The sequence below is a fragment of the Gallinula chloropus genome (genome assembly GCF_964237585.1).
Source record: "Gallinula chloropus genome assembly, chromosome: 15".
NCBI lineage: Eukaryota > Metazoa > Chordata > Aves > Gruiformes > Rallidae > Gallinula > Gallinula chloropus.
In genome coordinates, this window is record NC_140100.1 from 15,361,234 (window position 1) to 15,377,991 (window position 16,758).

General features: G+C 37.2%; 1 protein-coding gene and 1 long non-coding RNA gene across 2 annotated transcripts in view; one reads left to right on the forward strand and one right to left on the reverse strand.

The window, feature by feature from the left end:
- LOC311197394 overlaps positions 1-16,758 on the forward strand; it is a 34,570-nt gene that overhangs the window by 4,004 nt on the left and 13,808 nt on the right. The window contains exon 2 of the long non-coding RNA XR_014617632.1: positions 15,752-15,823. This is a non-coding gene — a long non-coding RNA (uncharacterized lncRNA). The remainder of the gene's footprint in view (positions 1-15,751; positions 15,824-16,758) is intronic.
- MRTFB (myocardin related transcription factor B) overlaps positions 3,752-16,758 on the reverse strand; it is a gene marked incomplete at its 5' end in the record, with an annotated part of 49,392 nt that continues 36,385 nt past the window's right edge. Inside the window, 8 exons of the mRNA XM_084271148.1 lie at positions 3,752-4,343; positions 6,178-6,238; positions 7,369-7,506; positions 7,799-7,957; positions 10,352-10,510; positions 11,480-12,505; positions 13,583-13,736; positions 15,256-15,503. Of these exons, the coding sequence (XP_084127274.1) occupies positions 3,805-4,343; positions 6,178-6,238; positions 7,369-7,506; positions 7,799-7,957; positions 10,352-10,510; positions 11,480-12,505; positions 13,583-13,736; positions 15,256-15,503 (2,484 nt within the window). The 3' untranslated portion in view covers positions 3,752-3,804. The remainder of the gene's footprint in view (positions 4,344-6,177; positions 6,239-7,368; positions 7,507-7,798; positions 7,958-10,351; positions 10,511-11,479; positions 12,506-13,582; positions 13,737-15,255; positions 15,504-16,758) is intronic.

Here is a 16,758-nt window from a genome sequence, read left to right on the forward strand (position 1 = left end):
TAATAGACCACAACACAAGGAATTTTAACAGAACATTTACTAGAGATAAATGGAAGATTTTTTTTTTCCAGTTCTAATAGAATTTACTTTGTTTATAATACATTGAGGATGCCATCCAAATAATAATTGTTTACATCAGTGAGCTTTACTGTGTTCTGATTACATAATGCCCTTCCAGTTAAATGTATTTCATGATTGCATTTTCTTTGCTTTAAAAGCAGTTGAGGAGCTTGTGCCTGGTTTCCAATTACAGTACTGACACTTTTCAGGCATCTGAGTGTTTGAGATTATGTAGCATAAAAACTGGAATGCTAAAACTCGTCCTCGAATCACCTGCTCCTTGAACATAACTCCTGTTGGTGTATTTAGAAATAGGAAAGAAATTTCAGTATTAAGTATTGATAATTTCTAAAAGCTGTGGCCTCAGCTTTTTAAGGGTCTGATTCCTCAAGCTCACATTGCTGGATTAGACTCTCAATTTTGGTAGAGAGCAACTGCTATAAATGCCTTTTCTGAGGGAATTGCTGAATTCATGACAATGATTTTTACGAACTACTTATAATAAAATTTTGCCTGTAAACTTAATTTTTTAAATAATGTTGAATGAATGGCACCAGAAGTGCATAACCAATACCGTTTCTGTATTAAATGCAGGGTGTGACTCCTCTTGAGTACATTAACCTTGTAAAGGTGTGTCTGAGCTCTCTGTGTGTAGAAGTGTTAACACCAACTTTTGATTTTTCATACTGATAAAATGGTTTTCTTTGCTACTTTGAGGCTCTAACAACACATTAGATAGGATGTGTCCTGTTAGTATATTACAGCCATTACATGGCGAGTTTAGTGCCAGTGTATTCCTTTGCAACTGTTCTCTTAATGAGAAATATATTCAGTTCTGTACAGTCAAACTGCACAGGCATGATTAAATTTCTAGGATGTATTTGTTACAAAAATTGTCATGTAAAACATGCACACACAAAAGTCTAAGCAAAATCTATTTCTGCCATAACAGGCATATAGAACTATGGCAAAGAATCACATTTCAGAACAAAGTTGAAAGCAAACCATTACAGATAAGGTTTAATACACATAATTCTGAAATGTACAAAAAAGTAAATCACACAGTCCCTACACTAGAATATTTGTACTTGAAAAACTAAAATGATCCCTTATTTTTTTTAGGTTTTTTTTTTTAAGAGACTTTTAGAGTAGAAAGCTGTACTGTACTGATAACAACACATCCCAACTGTTTGGGTTTATTTCTACACATAGATTCCTATGGATTAGTTAACATTCTACACTGCCAATATGGATAGCTTTGTAGCAAGATGACTGCCAGTTTTAAGCTTTATTTACATGCACATCAAAAATGACAGTACAGTTGCTCTAGGCTAATTAGAGGTCTGGGTCCTCTAAAAATTAATTTGTTTGCCTCTTATTTAATCAAAAGGCAGGGCCAGAAAGGGGTTAACTCTAACCACACATAGGTGGTATGATGTCTGGTTTATCACAAAAACAAGTTGACAGTACTGCAGAACACTAAGTTTCATTCAAAGTTGTTCTTAGACCAAAAGTCCTTAATGCTTTTTCTTGTAACAGCTGAGGACACTTAGTTTTTTAGAGTATTAATGCAAAAAGTTGAATGTATTTGTTCAATGTTATTGAAGAGTCCTGTACCATCAAACTTTAAGGCAAACAGTCCATGTGTAATACTGTACTCAAGTATCGTAGGCACAGAAAGAAGGAATAAGCAAATACATCTTTCACCACCTTCTTTTGTTGTGAAAAATCTCTGTAGATTGTTTTTCTGTACTTAGTTTCAGATCAAAATAAATCCTGACCTGTAAAACTACTGGAGATACATAATGATTTAAAGTGCAGATATTGGTATGATGGAAACATGTGATGTCAGCTTAAATCCTGAATCAATTCTACAATCCACTATTTTATCTGAAGCCAATGGAATTCTTTAATATTAATAAACCAGACTGCATTGCATATCTGGAGACAAATTTGCAGCTAATTTCACAACATTTCTGATGGAAGTACTGTTTGATGTTGACATGATTGCATTGGGTTGGATTTTTTAAAGTGTGGCATAGATTGCTAAACAGTTTACAGATACTTTCTGTTTTCATTATTTCTTTGAGACTTTTTGGATACATTTCATTACTCCACGAAACAAGCAAAACCCTTCAGGACATTTTTTCATTGTTTCCTATGAAACTTTAGTTTTGATAGTTGGCAGTGAGGAAAGAATTCTGCAATATCCATTTTCAGACTAGAAATCATATCATGTTTCCATTGTTCATGAAACAGAGGACTGTTTCCTTTTAAGGAATTCCCTAATAGGAAATAATTCCAATTTTATGTTTGATTATCAGCCTACATCATCTATGGCAACATTTAACAACTATTACCTGAGAGACAACCACAGAATTACAAACTGTATTACTTCTATTTACATTTTTTTGTTTGTTTTTCCAACTGCTTTCATAATAGACTCTGGAAAAAAACTCCTAAGGGCCTTAAAAAATATTTTCATGCGCTGTGAGGTAAGAATTTAATTTTTGCTATCACCTGTTTCAGGTATAAAATATGCCTTCTTGTTACAAAGCAGTACATCCCAATACTGCCTATCACCCCTTTATAATTTTCCATAAGCTTGTGCGCTATTTCGGATTTTCACTGAGCAGCATCTCTGTTCAGCTTCCCTGATGTTATGTAGTGGTAGACAAAGCTGTTCAATAAATATTCATTAAGAAGTGATGTGTGTCCTGTCAGTACTGCCCCCTGCAACTCCACGTGATCTTACAGACACCGTTTACTGAGGGCATTTGGACTATTCTTGCATTGATGCTTGTATGATCATAGTGCACAACAGCATTAATCTCTTCTAATTCCTCAAACTGTTCTCATATGGTGAAATACTGCTTCAATGATCTAACAATATACTCAACCACAAAGTAAAGCAGGATATTTGCTATTTCCATTATAGTAATGTTTTGTTTGAAGACCACTGTTCCCCTCTGTTTGCAAAAATAAGCTATACAAAGTTAAAAGAGTATACAAATAACTGTCTGATATACACATTAAAACCTAGCTATTGAATCCAGAGCATTGCTATACAGAATTCAGTGTTCGCAGTATTACCTGGTGTAGCTACACTGGATTTCCTGCAGTTACCCTTAACGTCCTTTTTGGATGCTTTAAATTCTACCCTCATGACTAAAGAACAGGGGAAGAGTTTTTAAACCCACAAAACCAAAATATAAAAACAACGTGAACAAATCAAACGACTAGATATATGAAATTTCACTGAACCAGCCAGTGCTTCTACTTGCCTTTGCCCTCCCAATGAATTCCAAACCTGGCTCAGGCTATCCACAGGAACAATGAAGTGCAGTGATACCTCACCCTCCCCCAACTATTTGCTCACTGTGTCAGTACAAACAGTTGAATCTCACTTTTGCTTATTTTAAGTTTAGCCATGTTGTGTTGCTCATTTTAAGCATTACAAAGTGAGAGACACAATTTCTTTCTTGAATGTTTGTGATGCATTTACCACAGGGTACTTTAAAGCACTAAGTGCAATCATCTTCTTGCCTTGTGAAATACAGATTTCAGAGGGCCCTGATCTGCATTACTGATAGGAGCATAAAGTAATTCACTGTTGTAAACGTGAAAATCAATAAAGAATTAGCTTCAAGCATTTGTTCTTCCAAACACTACTGTCTTAATTTATCTTAACTACAATCAGAATGGTATAATAATGGACGTCTGCTGTAAAGAGACTTGCAGAGTTTAATCCCAGTGCAACTGCAGATCTTGTGGATCCAGAAAATCAGTGGAAAACATGCTTGGGGCAGCAGAACTGAGAGGAGTGAGTCCAGATGAGGAGCTGGGCATCGTAATGTCTAGCCATTCCATATTGTCCAAGTTTGTATCGGGAAGGTCAAGAGACAGGCAGGAATTATTAGTGGTAAATTGTGGGTCAGATGTTTCCATGGGTGAATGAGAGTGTTCTAGAATGCTGGAGTGATTAAGCAGATCATTCTGGAGGTCTTCAATCAAAGAAAATGACTCTCTGTCCTCGTTACTGCTTGTCAGTTGAGGAATTTCATTACCCGATGGTAAAGTTCCATCCAGGAGGGCTTCGAGTTGGTTTTCCAGGCTAATAGACAAGCTGGTGGTTGGTTCTAAGGGCACAGGAGGAGGGGCCATTTGGATTTGTGGTGGTGGACGGGATATCACTGTGTTCACTGGCATTGTAGTGATGTTAGCTGTTACTGGTCTCATTTTAGAAATAGGAGATGGTTCCTCCTTTATTGGAAGGGAAATCTCTGTAATTAAAAGAAATTAAAAAAAAATCTAGTATTGAATTCAGAAAAGATAATGACATATATCCTCAGATTTACTACTTCCACTCCTTTTTTTCCCTCTTTGAGATGCATCCAAAGTGAATTCAATGTTGTAAGAGTAACCTTTGCTGTTCTAATAATATAAACACTACATGCTTCAGACTAAGTCAGGTATTCTGTGCACAACAAAGTATTTAAAAACAAGATCCAGAGTTTTGCTTCCAGTCAAAGTAGAATATTTTTAGTGATGGAGAAAAGGAACCATTTTCTCAGGTATTAGCTTTACCTCCTTTATGCTTATAGTTCTGACTAATCAGAAGAATTATGGAACCAACACGTAGAGAAGAGTAACTGAACCAATTTTCAGTTCAATCCCTGTTTAGTTCCTGTGTCCCTGTTGATGAATTAGAATCTGAGATCAACTGATGTGATTAGGATGCATTTGTTTCTGAATCTAGAATCTAAAAACTACTTGTACATCAAGAAGTTCCATGTAAGGTAGAGGCAGTGACAATAAAAGGAAAGAAAGCAAATCAAGTTCCAATTAATTCTTACAGGCAAATGGAGTTCAAAGACTAGACAGACCAGAATATGGGAACATATCATCTAGAACAGATGGTGTTTCTGCCAGCAAAAACATACCCAACAATATATCTTGCATCAGTTTTCCAAGCAAAACCCACATTCCTAAAATCTTTAAGAGCACCTATTAAAATGACTGCTTAGTAAAAGCAAAGCATTACTAAATGGACCCTCTTGCTCCCTTGAAGTATGTTCTTCAACTAAACGTTTTCTCAGTGTAGGGCTTACATGAGTGCAAGAGCCCTGAATGATTTTCTTTGTTTTTCACAAAGATGATCAGGAAACATTTGCTTTTTTTTTATGGCAGCTTCACAAATTGTTACCTTTAAGATCAAACACATTTAGTAATGTGACACTCAAATCAAGTATTTAAGTAAGCACGCCAATGTTTCCTACATCTTCTGTTCCAGGGGTATAACCTCTTCAAACTACCCATGCAATTTTTAATAAAAACACTGAAAGTACTTTTGAATTTAGGTTGAGTTGTTCACTGTACAGGTCCCTGCCTATTTTCCAGCTGGCTTGTAATTTGTTTTGGAAAAGAGAAAATACTTTGTTATTTAGAATATGACTAAAATCATCTAATAGCCTGTCATTGACTGCTGTCAAGATCCTTATACAACACTTGCACAAAACATTAAGCTAATTAAACTGCTTGACACCAGTACATTTCCCAATATTTTAATAACTTCTTAGTCCACAAAGCCTAATTATGCTTGCCACTTTGTGTATTTAGTTATTTCAGTTCCTTTCTGATAGCTCCCTTACTTTAACTTTGGAAGTTGTTACTCATGTCTCTATACTTTTCCTACTAGTTCATCTTTGACATTTAGACTTGATAACACATGGTTATATTTAATAACACTTTACTGTCAACATACTTCAATATGTTATTTCTTGTGTAGTTCCAATGTACATGATATGGACTCACTATCTTTTCCCAATTAAATCTGTGCTAATTTCAGGTGGTGTTTTAATCACCTGAATGCTGTGTGGATTATTCCGAAGGTCTGCCTGGGCTAACTTACAAGTTCCACAGCAGGTTGACTGTATGTGTTGTGCTATTTTTTTTCTTTAATAGATAATTATTCCAACCTTTCAGAAATACTAGTTTCATCCAGGCTTGACAGCTTCTACCTCCTCTCCATGGAAGAATTATTTCCTTTGATTATAGTACTCAGTTTTTATTATTGGGTTTTAAATCACTTCATCACACAGATGTCTCTCAGCTTACCTCCACTTTTGATGAGAATATCAAAAAGATCATCCATCTGCTGACTGTGCGCACTGGAAAGCTGTAGTGTATAAGACAAGGATTATTCTTTTTATCATGTAGTATTTTTCCTTAAGCTGATTGATCCTAGCTTCCTTCAATACCACTTAAGTACTAACCTATGATCAAGACTAAAATACTTCATAGAAAACTGTCACTCTAGAAAACAGAAATGGTTTGGAGAGAGACTGGTAATCCCAGTGGTCAGTTTCACTACAAAGGAATAGGGAAAAACATCTGAAAAGCAAGACAAGATTTAATGAAGGCAACCTGGAAGAGAGGTGCAGAAAACTACGGATAAGAACTGCCAGTCCTGTTTTGTAGTGGGGTATCTGGAATAGCCACAGGACTTTGGGGATGCACCCTGAACTGCATTCTCTCAAATAGCCTTTACGTAAGTTGCATTTTGTTAGATTTTGGGGTTTTTTCCAATCTGTGGACTTACGTTCTTTTCTAAAGGAGGAAGGTTTCATCAACTGCTCATCTGTTTTACACAGCCATCTCCTGCATACCCGAACCTTATGCAAAAGGTAACAAACCCTCACAAAACCATTCTTTCAAAAATGATCTAGGAAAAGTTAAGAATTTTATAACTGTCCCAAAATGAAAACACTGGTTATACTCTGGAGAGAAGAAGTAACTTGTCATCAGGAGATCTAGCTCCTGAGAAAAGGCCAGCAGGGAGGCATTTCAGTAACTAGTAGTGATAGAATTGTGTAAGACCAGCTTTGTGTCTTTACTGTAAGGATGTCTTACACATGCCAAGAACGTACCAAACAGCATCAGATACCCATGCTTCTGCCTGAGTGTCTGCCAGCACAAAACCAGCAACAAAGCCACCCCAAAGTTTCATCTCCTGGGTGTCATACATCCTTGAAACAAGTCAGTTGAAGGCTAGTTAATATTAAGTAGCAATAGCAGCATTATCCCCACTATACATGTCACCAACTGGATACTCTAACACTTACTTACATGTCTGTTGCTTTAATAAAAAGAATAATGAAATGAGTCCCATTATTAAACACAGTTCTGAAAATATTAACAGGATATATTAGAAAATCTAGATATCAAAGAAAAAACTAAAGCAATGGCTTTGATAAGTAACCATGAAGAGAAAAAATGTTTTTAATAGACTAAACAGGAGAAAACTACCTCACGATGCGAGGTCTGAATATTGCGGGTCTGCTTTATGGCCTCTTCATAACGAGGAGGATCTTTTGTCTTGGATATTGTGCTGTTGAAGAGGGGCTGTTGCACAATAAATGGCTGGGCTTGAGATGGAGAGGCAGGCTGTGTGAAATAACAAAATAATGACTAAACAACATGTTCTAGTGAGTTGCACATATATTGAGTTCTAGATTATCCTATTTTGCCTACCACTCTACAAATAACAATAACATAGGTAATCAGAGGGATAAAACAATAGTTTATTTCTCTCTCACACATGTATACACACATGTGTATATATGTATTAAAATCTACAAAACCATTCTTTGTCCTTTAGTGAACTGAAGTATTTACAGTTACATGTTAAGAAGAATATAAAACTGAACAGTATGGAACATTGTTGGGCTAATCTTACCTTATTAGGAGTAGCAGGTCCATTCTGCACAGAGGGAACCTGATTAACACCAGTGAGAATGTTAGAGTTTGATGTTTTATTAATAAAAGATTGTGAAGGTGTTGTAACCGGTGCAGTCTGATAGGAAAATACTGTGTTTGATGTAGTAGGTGGAAAAACCTGTAAAGGATTAATAGATCAGTCTTAGGTTGTGCTTGGTGGCTTCTTGTTGTGGTTTGTTTTTTTCTTTAATAATACATAACATTGGGTAAATGATATTAATAAAGTAAAATCAAGAACAATTACTCTTTGAAAGAAACTGCGTGCTATGACATGCTTTCATTTATCACTGATAACTAAAAATATTTTCCTGTGATTTTCCAGGAAACATGAGAAAGTGTAATATAATTATTCTGAAATACATTCAGAAAAGTATGGAATAGTTTCATACAGTATGCACAATTTCCCCACTTAGTGGACACAGTCAATAAAATGAACTTATTTCTGGCCTGATACAAACTAGTGTATGTATCCACACTTGTTCTGTGCTGCCTGTTTTATAAAAAATGGTTTGGTTTGTGCCATATAATTCTAATTTCTTTTGACTACACATATTTATAAGTAGTAAGGGAGAGGCAAAAGATATAACTAATGAACTCGGGTATCAATCAATATATAATAATAATATATTGATTATTGGTATATGAACTGTGTCTCAACTGACAGTCAATACACTCATTGCAGATGATTCCAAGCAGTCTCATACGTTAAAGGGAGAGGAAGAGCAGCTATGAATGTATGAGTGCACAAGACTGTTCTTTTAAGTTCAGTATCACTCCCCGATACCTTTATGACATGGACAGAGGTGAAGCCAGGGATAAGCTTTGTGAAATACAGTCTGACCATCCAAAAAAGCTTGTTTGCATAAAAATCTGAGCTACCTGAGAAAGTCTAGATGGATTCAATGAAAACTGATTATGGCAAAAACCTTTTACGGAGGTGATTGCTATTAGGAAGACCAGCTTGTCCTGATACACTGTATCACATCAGTGTTTCGCATTCTGATGTAGGAAACTCTGAGTTGATGCTGTCTGGTTTCCCACGTAAGCGATGGCAGTACTGCTACAACAGCTAGGCTGTTCAGCTTCAGGATAGCTGGGTGCAGATTAAAGTCTGCTGGGAACTCTGTGGTCTCCCTGATCTGAATAGGGGGACAGAGGATACGATTCTTAGTTATCTCCTGCAAATATTTCAAGTAACTTCTAGACAGCAAAGGAAGCAAACTGCTAGTTTCTGGCATTAGCCCCTCATCAAACCCCAGATAACTAACCTTTTTGACTTCTTAGGATAACCTCCACGTCCATGAAACGAAACAGACTGAACAAGCAGTCTGAAGAGTGATGATTCTTATTTAGCTGTGTTCCCCATTATTAGCCAGCAGTCTAGAGAACGGCTGGACATAATTATACATCTCCTAAGACATATTCTAATCTGTAACAAGGACCTTATCAGAAGCAGACTGGAGGACATTGCACAGGTAGAAGCCCCAAATCACATCAAAATACAGGTTTATGGTGCACTTTTGTAAACTGAAATATAAATTTTGAAGGCTGAGATATTTTGTAGCAGTTACGTAACATACTGTAAAAATGACTCTCTTATCTTGAAATGTTACTTAAATGTTTCCCAATTATCCTTTCCTTGGGGGCAGGCTAAAAAACTTTGTTCTTCTGTGATGGGAGCCTTAAGAGGTGATAGTGATAAGGAAGCAGTAATGGTCCAAAACCAATCTCTGAGTTCCTAATAATAGAGGTCAACTTTGAAAAGGCTTAAAGGAAAAGCAAGCCTTTTATTTTGTGATGACTGGTGTTGATGGGTTGCTATCAGTTACCATATGAACATGACTGGACTGGCACTCAGCTATGCATCCACTGCTGATGAATACCTGTTTTGGAACGGGACATTTCAGAGCAGATTGTTCTGTGTAGAGAGGAAGAGAAGGATTTCTCTCTGAATCACTCCCTGCATTCCTCAGGACGCGATGTATTGTAGGTATGGTGGAGCTCTGACTCACTGGAGTTGCTCTCCCCACTGTATCGGTTCATAGCTTTCTTCGTAAGTAAGGAAGAAATCAAGGGTAAAGGAGGAAAACTAATAGGAACTCCTTTAAAAGAGTACAACTCTGAAGCCATGGGTAAAAGCTTGTTCTTAAGAACTGTCTACAAGTATCTTCCATTTTGAGCCAGTGGCAAATAAAAGAAACTGACTGGAATACTTGGTATACCTATTGTGCTAAGCATGAGGAAGAAAGTAGCAAGAATGGTCCCAATCAGAGTACCATTAAGATCAAAAGCCTTATGCATTTATTTGCAGCTGAAAACTAAAGACCTGCATGGACTAAAATTTCAGAAAGAGAGGTACAAGCCATTGTATCAAACAGCAAAACATGTACAGAGATGTTAGGTGACTTCCTAATTTATATACAGTGCAGATGACACAAAAAGATTCTAAAAGCACTGCCTATAGCTAGATTAACACAACTATTTACTGTAATGCTTGTTGCTAGCCACAAACCTTTCCAACTTGTTGGGTCTGACCAACAAGTGCATGCTGTGTGATGGCATTTTGCTTTGACTGTGGAGTATGCATCTGAGGTGCTTTCTGGACCAGGCCAGAGGAAGAAATAGGAGCAGGTATTTGTGATGGGGTCTGTATTCCAGCTTGTGATTGAGCCTAAAGGATGAAAATAAAATTATTTTCATTATTCGTATCTCACAGTAAAGTTACATAATGTAAAAACCTATTGCACAGAATATGCAGAACAGCAATAGCATTTATTCTGTGAAGGATGAGCGTGAACTGTGTATGAGACAAAATTTTTACTCTGGTAGTGATGAACTCCCAGCTTAAAAGGTGGTGTGTATTTTAACAAAGTTTAAGAGAGATAACGACAAACTGGAGAGGGTCCAGTGGAGAGCAATGAATATATAGAGAGCATAACCACTAAGAAAGGACTATAAGAACTGGGTTTGAGTAACTAGAAAGACAACTGATGATGCAAGAAAAAGGTTGTTCTTAAGAAGATCATTACTAGTTACAATAGCTGCTGAAATTGCAGCTCGTACCATAGGGAAACTTTCTGTAATATCAGCAAAGTGAAATAGCAGAACAAGCTGCTTAAGGTTATTACAGACTTCTAGCAGAAGACTTAACAATCTAGACAAAGATCTGTCTGAGTGTGTAGCTAGCAGGAATAGCTCTTGCACTTTGGACTGTGGTGGCCCATCCTAATCAGAATTTTATAGCACTCATAAGTATTCCTAAATGCAATAGTGCACGTTCTAGTGCCAAAGCCTAGCATGCTACAACATGCCACAACAGTAAGTACACACTGGAGCTCAAAGAGTACTTTGCTGCCACAATAAACATGTGGGTGGCAGCTGATATCATCTAGCTATGTCCAATAATGCCAGTGGGAAGTATATGCTTAATTCTACTTTAGACCAGCAGGTTAAACTGAGCATCTGTGAATGAGAAAGCAAGTATGAGAAGACGTTACAAAGAAATCGGCTCTTAAGTTTTTCTACTCTTTTCCCTGAAGAAGCCTGATTTTAAAGTTAAATCTTATGAGCAGCTCATTCAGATTAAGTTATGCAAGTAGTACCATGCAGGTTACATGATGAGAAATAAAAACACCCTTACCTGCAACTTTATATTTCCAACTGGTAGCTGCACTGCAGCAGTAGAATTCGGTCCCTGGATAGATAGTGGAAGGAGCAGCTGTGCAGTTCCTTGGGTAGTTAATAAAGCTTGAGGTTGGGCAACAACTGCAGTTTGTGGCTGCCTCTGAGGATTAACATAAAATTGAGAAATGGCATTCTGAGGTTCAGCTTTGGCCACAGGTATCTCCTGCTTGATAACGACCGCCTTTTTGGCAACTGGATTCTGGCCACTAGTATATACTGATTGTCCTAAAGAATGGCTGACTACAGGTATGGATTGACTCGTACTAGAGCAGTCGGTAAGAGCGTTTTCATCCTTGACAGCAGCACTGAATTGTTTCTGTTCCAAAGCAGCTGAGTTCCCAGAAGCCTGAGACTGTTGCTGTTGTCCCCGTTTTTCAACCTCAAGTTGCATTTTTAGTACTTCCACAAGCTTTTGCTCTTGTTCCAGTTTCCTTTTGAGCTCTTCTATCTGCTTCTCTTTTTCTTGCAGCTTGCGGTCCTTCTCTGCCACATCAAACTCCATGGTTGAGATGCTTCCACAGCTGCGATTCTGATTATCATCACTCATATTTGCTCGCAGTGGGGAAGTACTTAGGAACTGGGATGGTGACATCATGGTCATCATTTCTGTGAAAGTATCTGCCATACTAGTGTCATCTGTGCTTAGACTAGACTGTTCTGAAGGAGAGGGAGATATAGGCAGAGGAGAGCCAATGTTTTCAGTATTTACTATTTTGCAGCCAGCTCCGGTAGATGACTTTTCTGGAGGAAAGCTGGACATGGTATTAGCCACTGGTTTATTTAGTGTTGCGACAGGAAATGCCACAGTCACTTCCCCAGTGTTACCTGTGGCCCCAGTAGAAGTGGTTACTGTAACAGAGCTACTAGTAGCAACTCCATTGTTATTAAGATCTTGATAGGGTTTCAGTCGCTCAATAAGATCTGTTTTTGTTCCAGATACTGGTAATCCCCTCAATTTCAACTCCATTTTAAGCTCTGCTACCTGAAATAATAGAAAGCATGATAGTAAGAAAATGAACTTACTTATGTACATTCTACCTTACTTTCCAGTAAGAAAAATTATCCTTCAGCATACTAGATGTGACACCTCTGATCTGACACCTCTGATTCCACTACCTGCTACTTACTTTCACTGTTTAAGTGGGTGAAACCTCAGGAGTGTTCAGTTGCTGTACAATGACTAGTAACAAAGTTTTGCTGATTTTTCATAAATACTCAAAATGGAAAAAATGAACATACAGCTCCAATTCTGAGCTGAAATATGTCTGAAGCAAACCTGTAGACAGTGGCAGAAGTGCAGCCATCACTATAGCATGGAACACTAGCACATTAAATCCCTTTGTTACACCATTAAGATCTCTTTCTGAAAAGTTTTATGAGGTCAGTTGGATGATTCAGTAGACCCACCAAACAAAAGGTTCTTTAATTGGCAGCTGAACAGTTAGAGCTGTATGACATGTGAGTTTCTTTTACAAACATAAAATATATAAGCAGTCAGATTTATTGAATTTCTGATAGAAAATTGCTCTCCATTTTCTAATAAGATTCCAGATAAAGTGCACATGTATTGAGTGTAAATAGATTTGGTACTTCTATGGCTTTAGAGTAGTGACTTCTCTAAATATGTTAATCATTATGGCATCTCTTCATTTATACTGCATAACTAAACCTTTCATTGTTATACTAAAATTGTCATGAGGAAATTACTGTTCCAGTGTGTAAATCTGCCTTGGCTATAACTTTACATGAAGTATACCTCATAGTCTATCCACGGTATCAGATTCTGTACCTATACCATCTGCCTGAAATTCTTCTTCCTCTTCTAATTGTGAAAGAAATGCCATTTCTAGAACATACACGTGAGAAGGCTAATCAAACAAAGTATTTAAGTTGAGAAGAGTTGTATATGAAAACTCTGACAACCTTATTCTAAACACTCAAGAGAAAAGAACAGTTTTAATCAGTAAATAGCATTTGAGCTTATTCTTGATGTGAACAGTTTCCAAGTTATGACCTATAGTGATGCACAGGAATGCACAAATCCCTCTTATTTTTTTACCTTCAAGTCATCCAAGCTTGAAGGTAGAGGTCCTGGTTTTCGGCTGGGAATAGTACTGTTCTGTCTTGGTGAGTTGGCAGCTGATGTTGGTGTACTGTTGTTCAAAGCATTCAGTTGTGTATTCCCGTTGTTACTCTGTTTGTCATTCAGTGGCCTTGAAGAGAGAAGAAGAAGGGGGACAATAATGTCAATGCTACACACATTATGTTTTCAGTCAAGTGATTCTGAATCCAGTGTCTGTCAACTGAATGAACTTTTTTTTTTTTACAAAAACATTTATAACATATTACCGATTCTTTTAGTAAACACCACAGAGGAGAAAACAACACAGAGTAGTAGTATGTCATTATTTTTCTCTTAAGTGTACTAATTTCTGCTTCACAGTTGTTATTACTGTCAGGGCATCCCCAAAGGATACTGTGGTCTGCAGAATCAGTTTATACAAATTAATCATCACCTAAGGCAACTAGCTACTTTTTGTTTGACATCAGTAAGAAAACCACTAAACCCTACATACACATCCAATGTTCATAAATAGTAAGGAGCAATGTGAAAGCATTTTTATCATCTGTACTCCTCCTAAGAAGAATCTCATACAAGAATCTCAAAATAATTGTAAAAACATTTAAAATGCTGTCATATACATTAGGTACCATAAGTCAGCTCTTTTATTTTGTTCAACTGATTTCTGAAGAAATGTTTCTGAAATGTCAGTAAATGGAACATAAGAAGCGTGGGTAAGCAGGCAGAAACATATCTAGTCCAAATGTTAGGATACATGGTAATTATAAATACAACCACAGATGGTATCTTTAACTTTTCTAGCCTCTCTTGGTGAGGAAAAATACCTCAATGAAAAACTCGTTTAAAAAAAATAATCTGAAAAAACAGTTGAAAGTCACTTGAATTTAAGGGTTGTGCCTGTGGTGTGCTGCACTGCAAGCACTTCTAGGGAAAGACTGGTCTTAGATGGTGAGAATGAAACACTGCAGGTAGTCAGTCAGCTTCTCATACTGCTGTAGCTTGCTGGCAACTCTTTGAAGATTTATTTTTCTGACTACTTCTACCTATTAATCAGAAAGTATACTTCCCACTGTTACAAGTGCTGAACACTGATGAGGAATTCATGTGTTGGAGATGAGGTGATAAACAATATAAAACTTTTACCTAATTTAAAACACTGTTTCTTCTTATTTTTAAACTGCAAAAATGCAGTCTGTGAAACAGATGTAAGGAGACAATGAAAACACAACAATAGTACTTGTTTTTGTGAAAAACATAATCTGTAAGCTTCTCTTCTGCTCTGCCTATGTCATACTTGATTGAAAACAGTGTCAAAACTTTCTTGTTTTTGCAAAAATGCTTTTGAGTTTCAAATATGGATCTGGTCTGAAAAAATGCATCTGACAGGTAGGAATTTCTGTTTCCATGTCACACAAATATTAACTCGGGCCACTTAAAGGCTTATCAGGCTTCAGAAGTATTGTAACAAAAGAATCACCTCATCACCTTGTTAAATGAGGCAAATACCACCCACTGTGATGTACACTGGCATCTAAGTTTTCTGGGCTCTGGTTTCTTAACACTTGCAAAACACATTTAGTTCTAAAGCATGAAGTCTACACCTGAGGTACATATCTTTCTTTAAAGGACACAAAGAATGCTTCACATACTTCAGCGGTGCAGGTAGAATAGTCTGGTAGTTGTAGTGTTGTTGCTGTTGGCTCAGGATCTGCAGCTGCAAAAACAGTTGCTGCTGTTGTAGCAGACGAGCATAGTTGGAGTCCATCTGTGGCTCATTTTTCTCACCTTTCTGATCAGGTGGGATATATTGATGATACTTCAACTTCTTCACCCTTGGCTTAGGTTCTTTACATTTCTTGCTCCGGTGCTTATCATTTGGGTTCTTTGGGTGGCTTTGCTGTTCATGGATGGAAAAGATTGAAACAACTCTATTACCCATCTCATTTATGTGTGGTAATGCAAGGTACACAGATAAAGCAAACAGGAGAGCATTTAATGCAGAGTTCCTCCATACAACTGGCCCTGCAAACCTGCCCAAAAGGATCACTACCATCCTTGAAAAGTTAACGTGCTCCAGCTGGCTGGAACAAGACATGCACAAGAAGGGGTCATTAAATCACACCCTGTGAAATGTTTTTCTAACAGATGGCACAAATGAAGCTACAGGGTTCAGCTGCTAGACATGACCTGCGGTTGCAAAGAGGCACTTTTCAACAGGTAAGTTCAAAGCCACTTAAGCACTCTGGGCAAGTAAAAGATAGTGTCTAGAAGTCTATCTGTAGAGACCTGCAGGTCAGAAGTACTTACGGGTCTAGATTAAAAGCACATCCAGTGCTATAAATTAAAGGATTCCCCTTACAAAACTTCAGCAGTATCTTCATTAGCAGTACCTGCACATGTGGTAAAACACTCTTGATTTACGAGCTCTTGAAATTATTTTGGGTGGAAAATTGAGGTACAGAAGGTACCAAAGCAGAAATCCTGTGCTGATCCATGCAGATCTATTACACAAATAGCCTGGTTTGGGGGTATCTGAATTTGTCATTAAGGGCTTACAATAAGGTGGTACAAGTCCAGCAGTTTCACTAGATATAGCCAAATTTGTAACAGAAATCGACCATTAGAGGTCTTGCTTGTAAATTTATTCAAGAATTCATTTCACACAGGTGGGTAGAATCTACAGATGTATCATCATTACGCAGCTGAAGGCCTTTGGCAAAATTACTGCAATGAGATGTTACAGACATCTTCTAACATGACCCCCTATATAATTGTATTTGAAAAAGTTTTCCATGCTTGTGGCTAGGTCAGCACAGAGAAGAGAATGATGTTTGTCTGACACTCAAATACACAAAGATATGGTAAACTTCACTCAGTGTGTTCTGCTTCTACAATAAATTAACTAAGAAAATAGTCATGGGAAGGAAGCAATGCTGTTAATTGGTTTGGTTATAGGTAGACTATGAAGTAGTTGCTGCATTTGTTCCTAAATTATTCTCCATACAAAACTAGGTTAAAAAAAAATCACCAACAGAAAGTAGAAACTCAGTATTGCAAAAATCTATTGTCCTTACTTCTTAAAAACTTCCATAGCAACTGTAATGCAGAATTCTGCTTGAAAAGTTTTGTACTGGAAAGACCTCTTGAAGTAA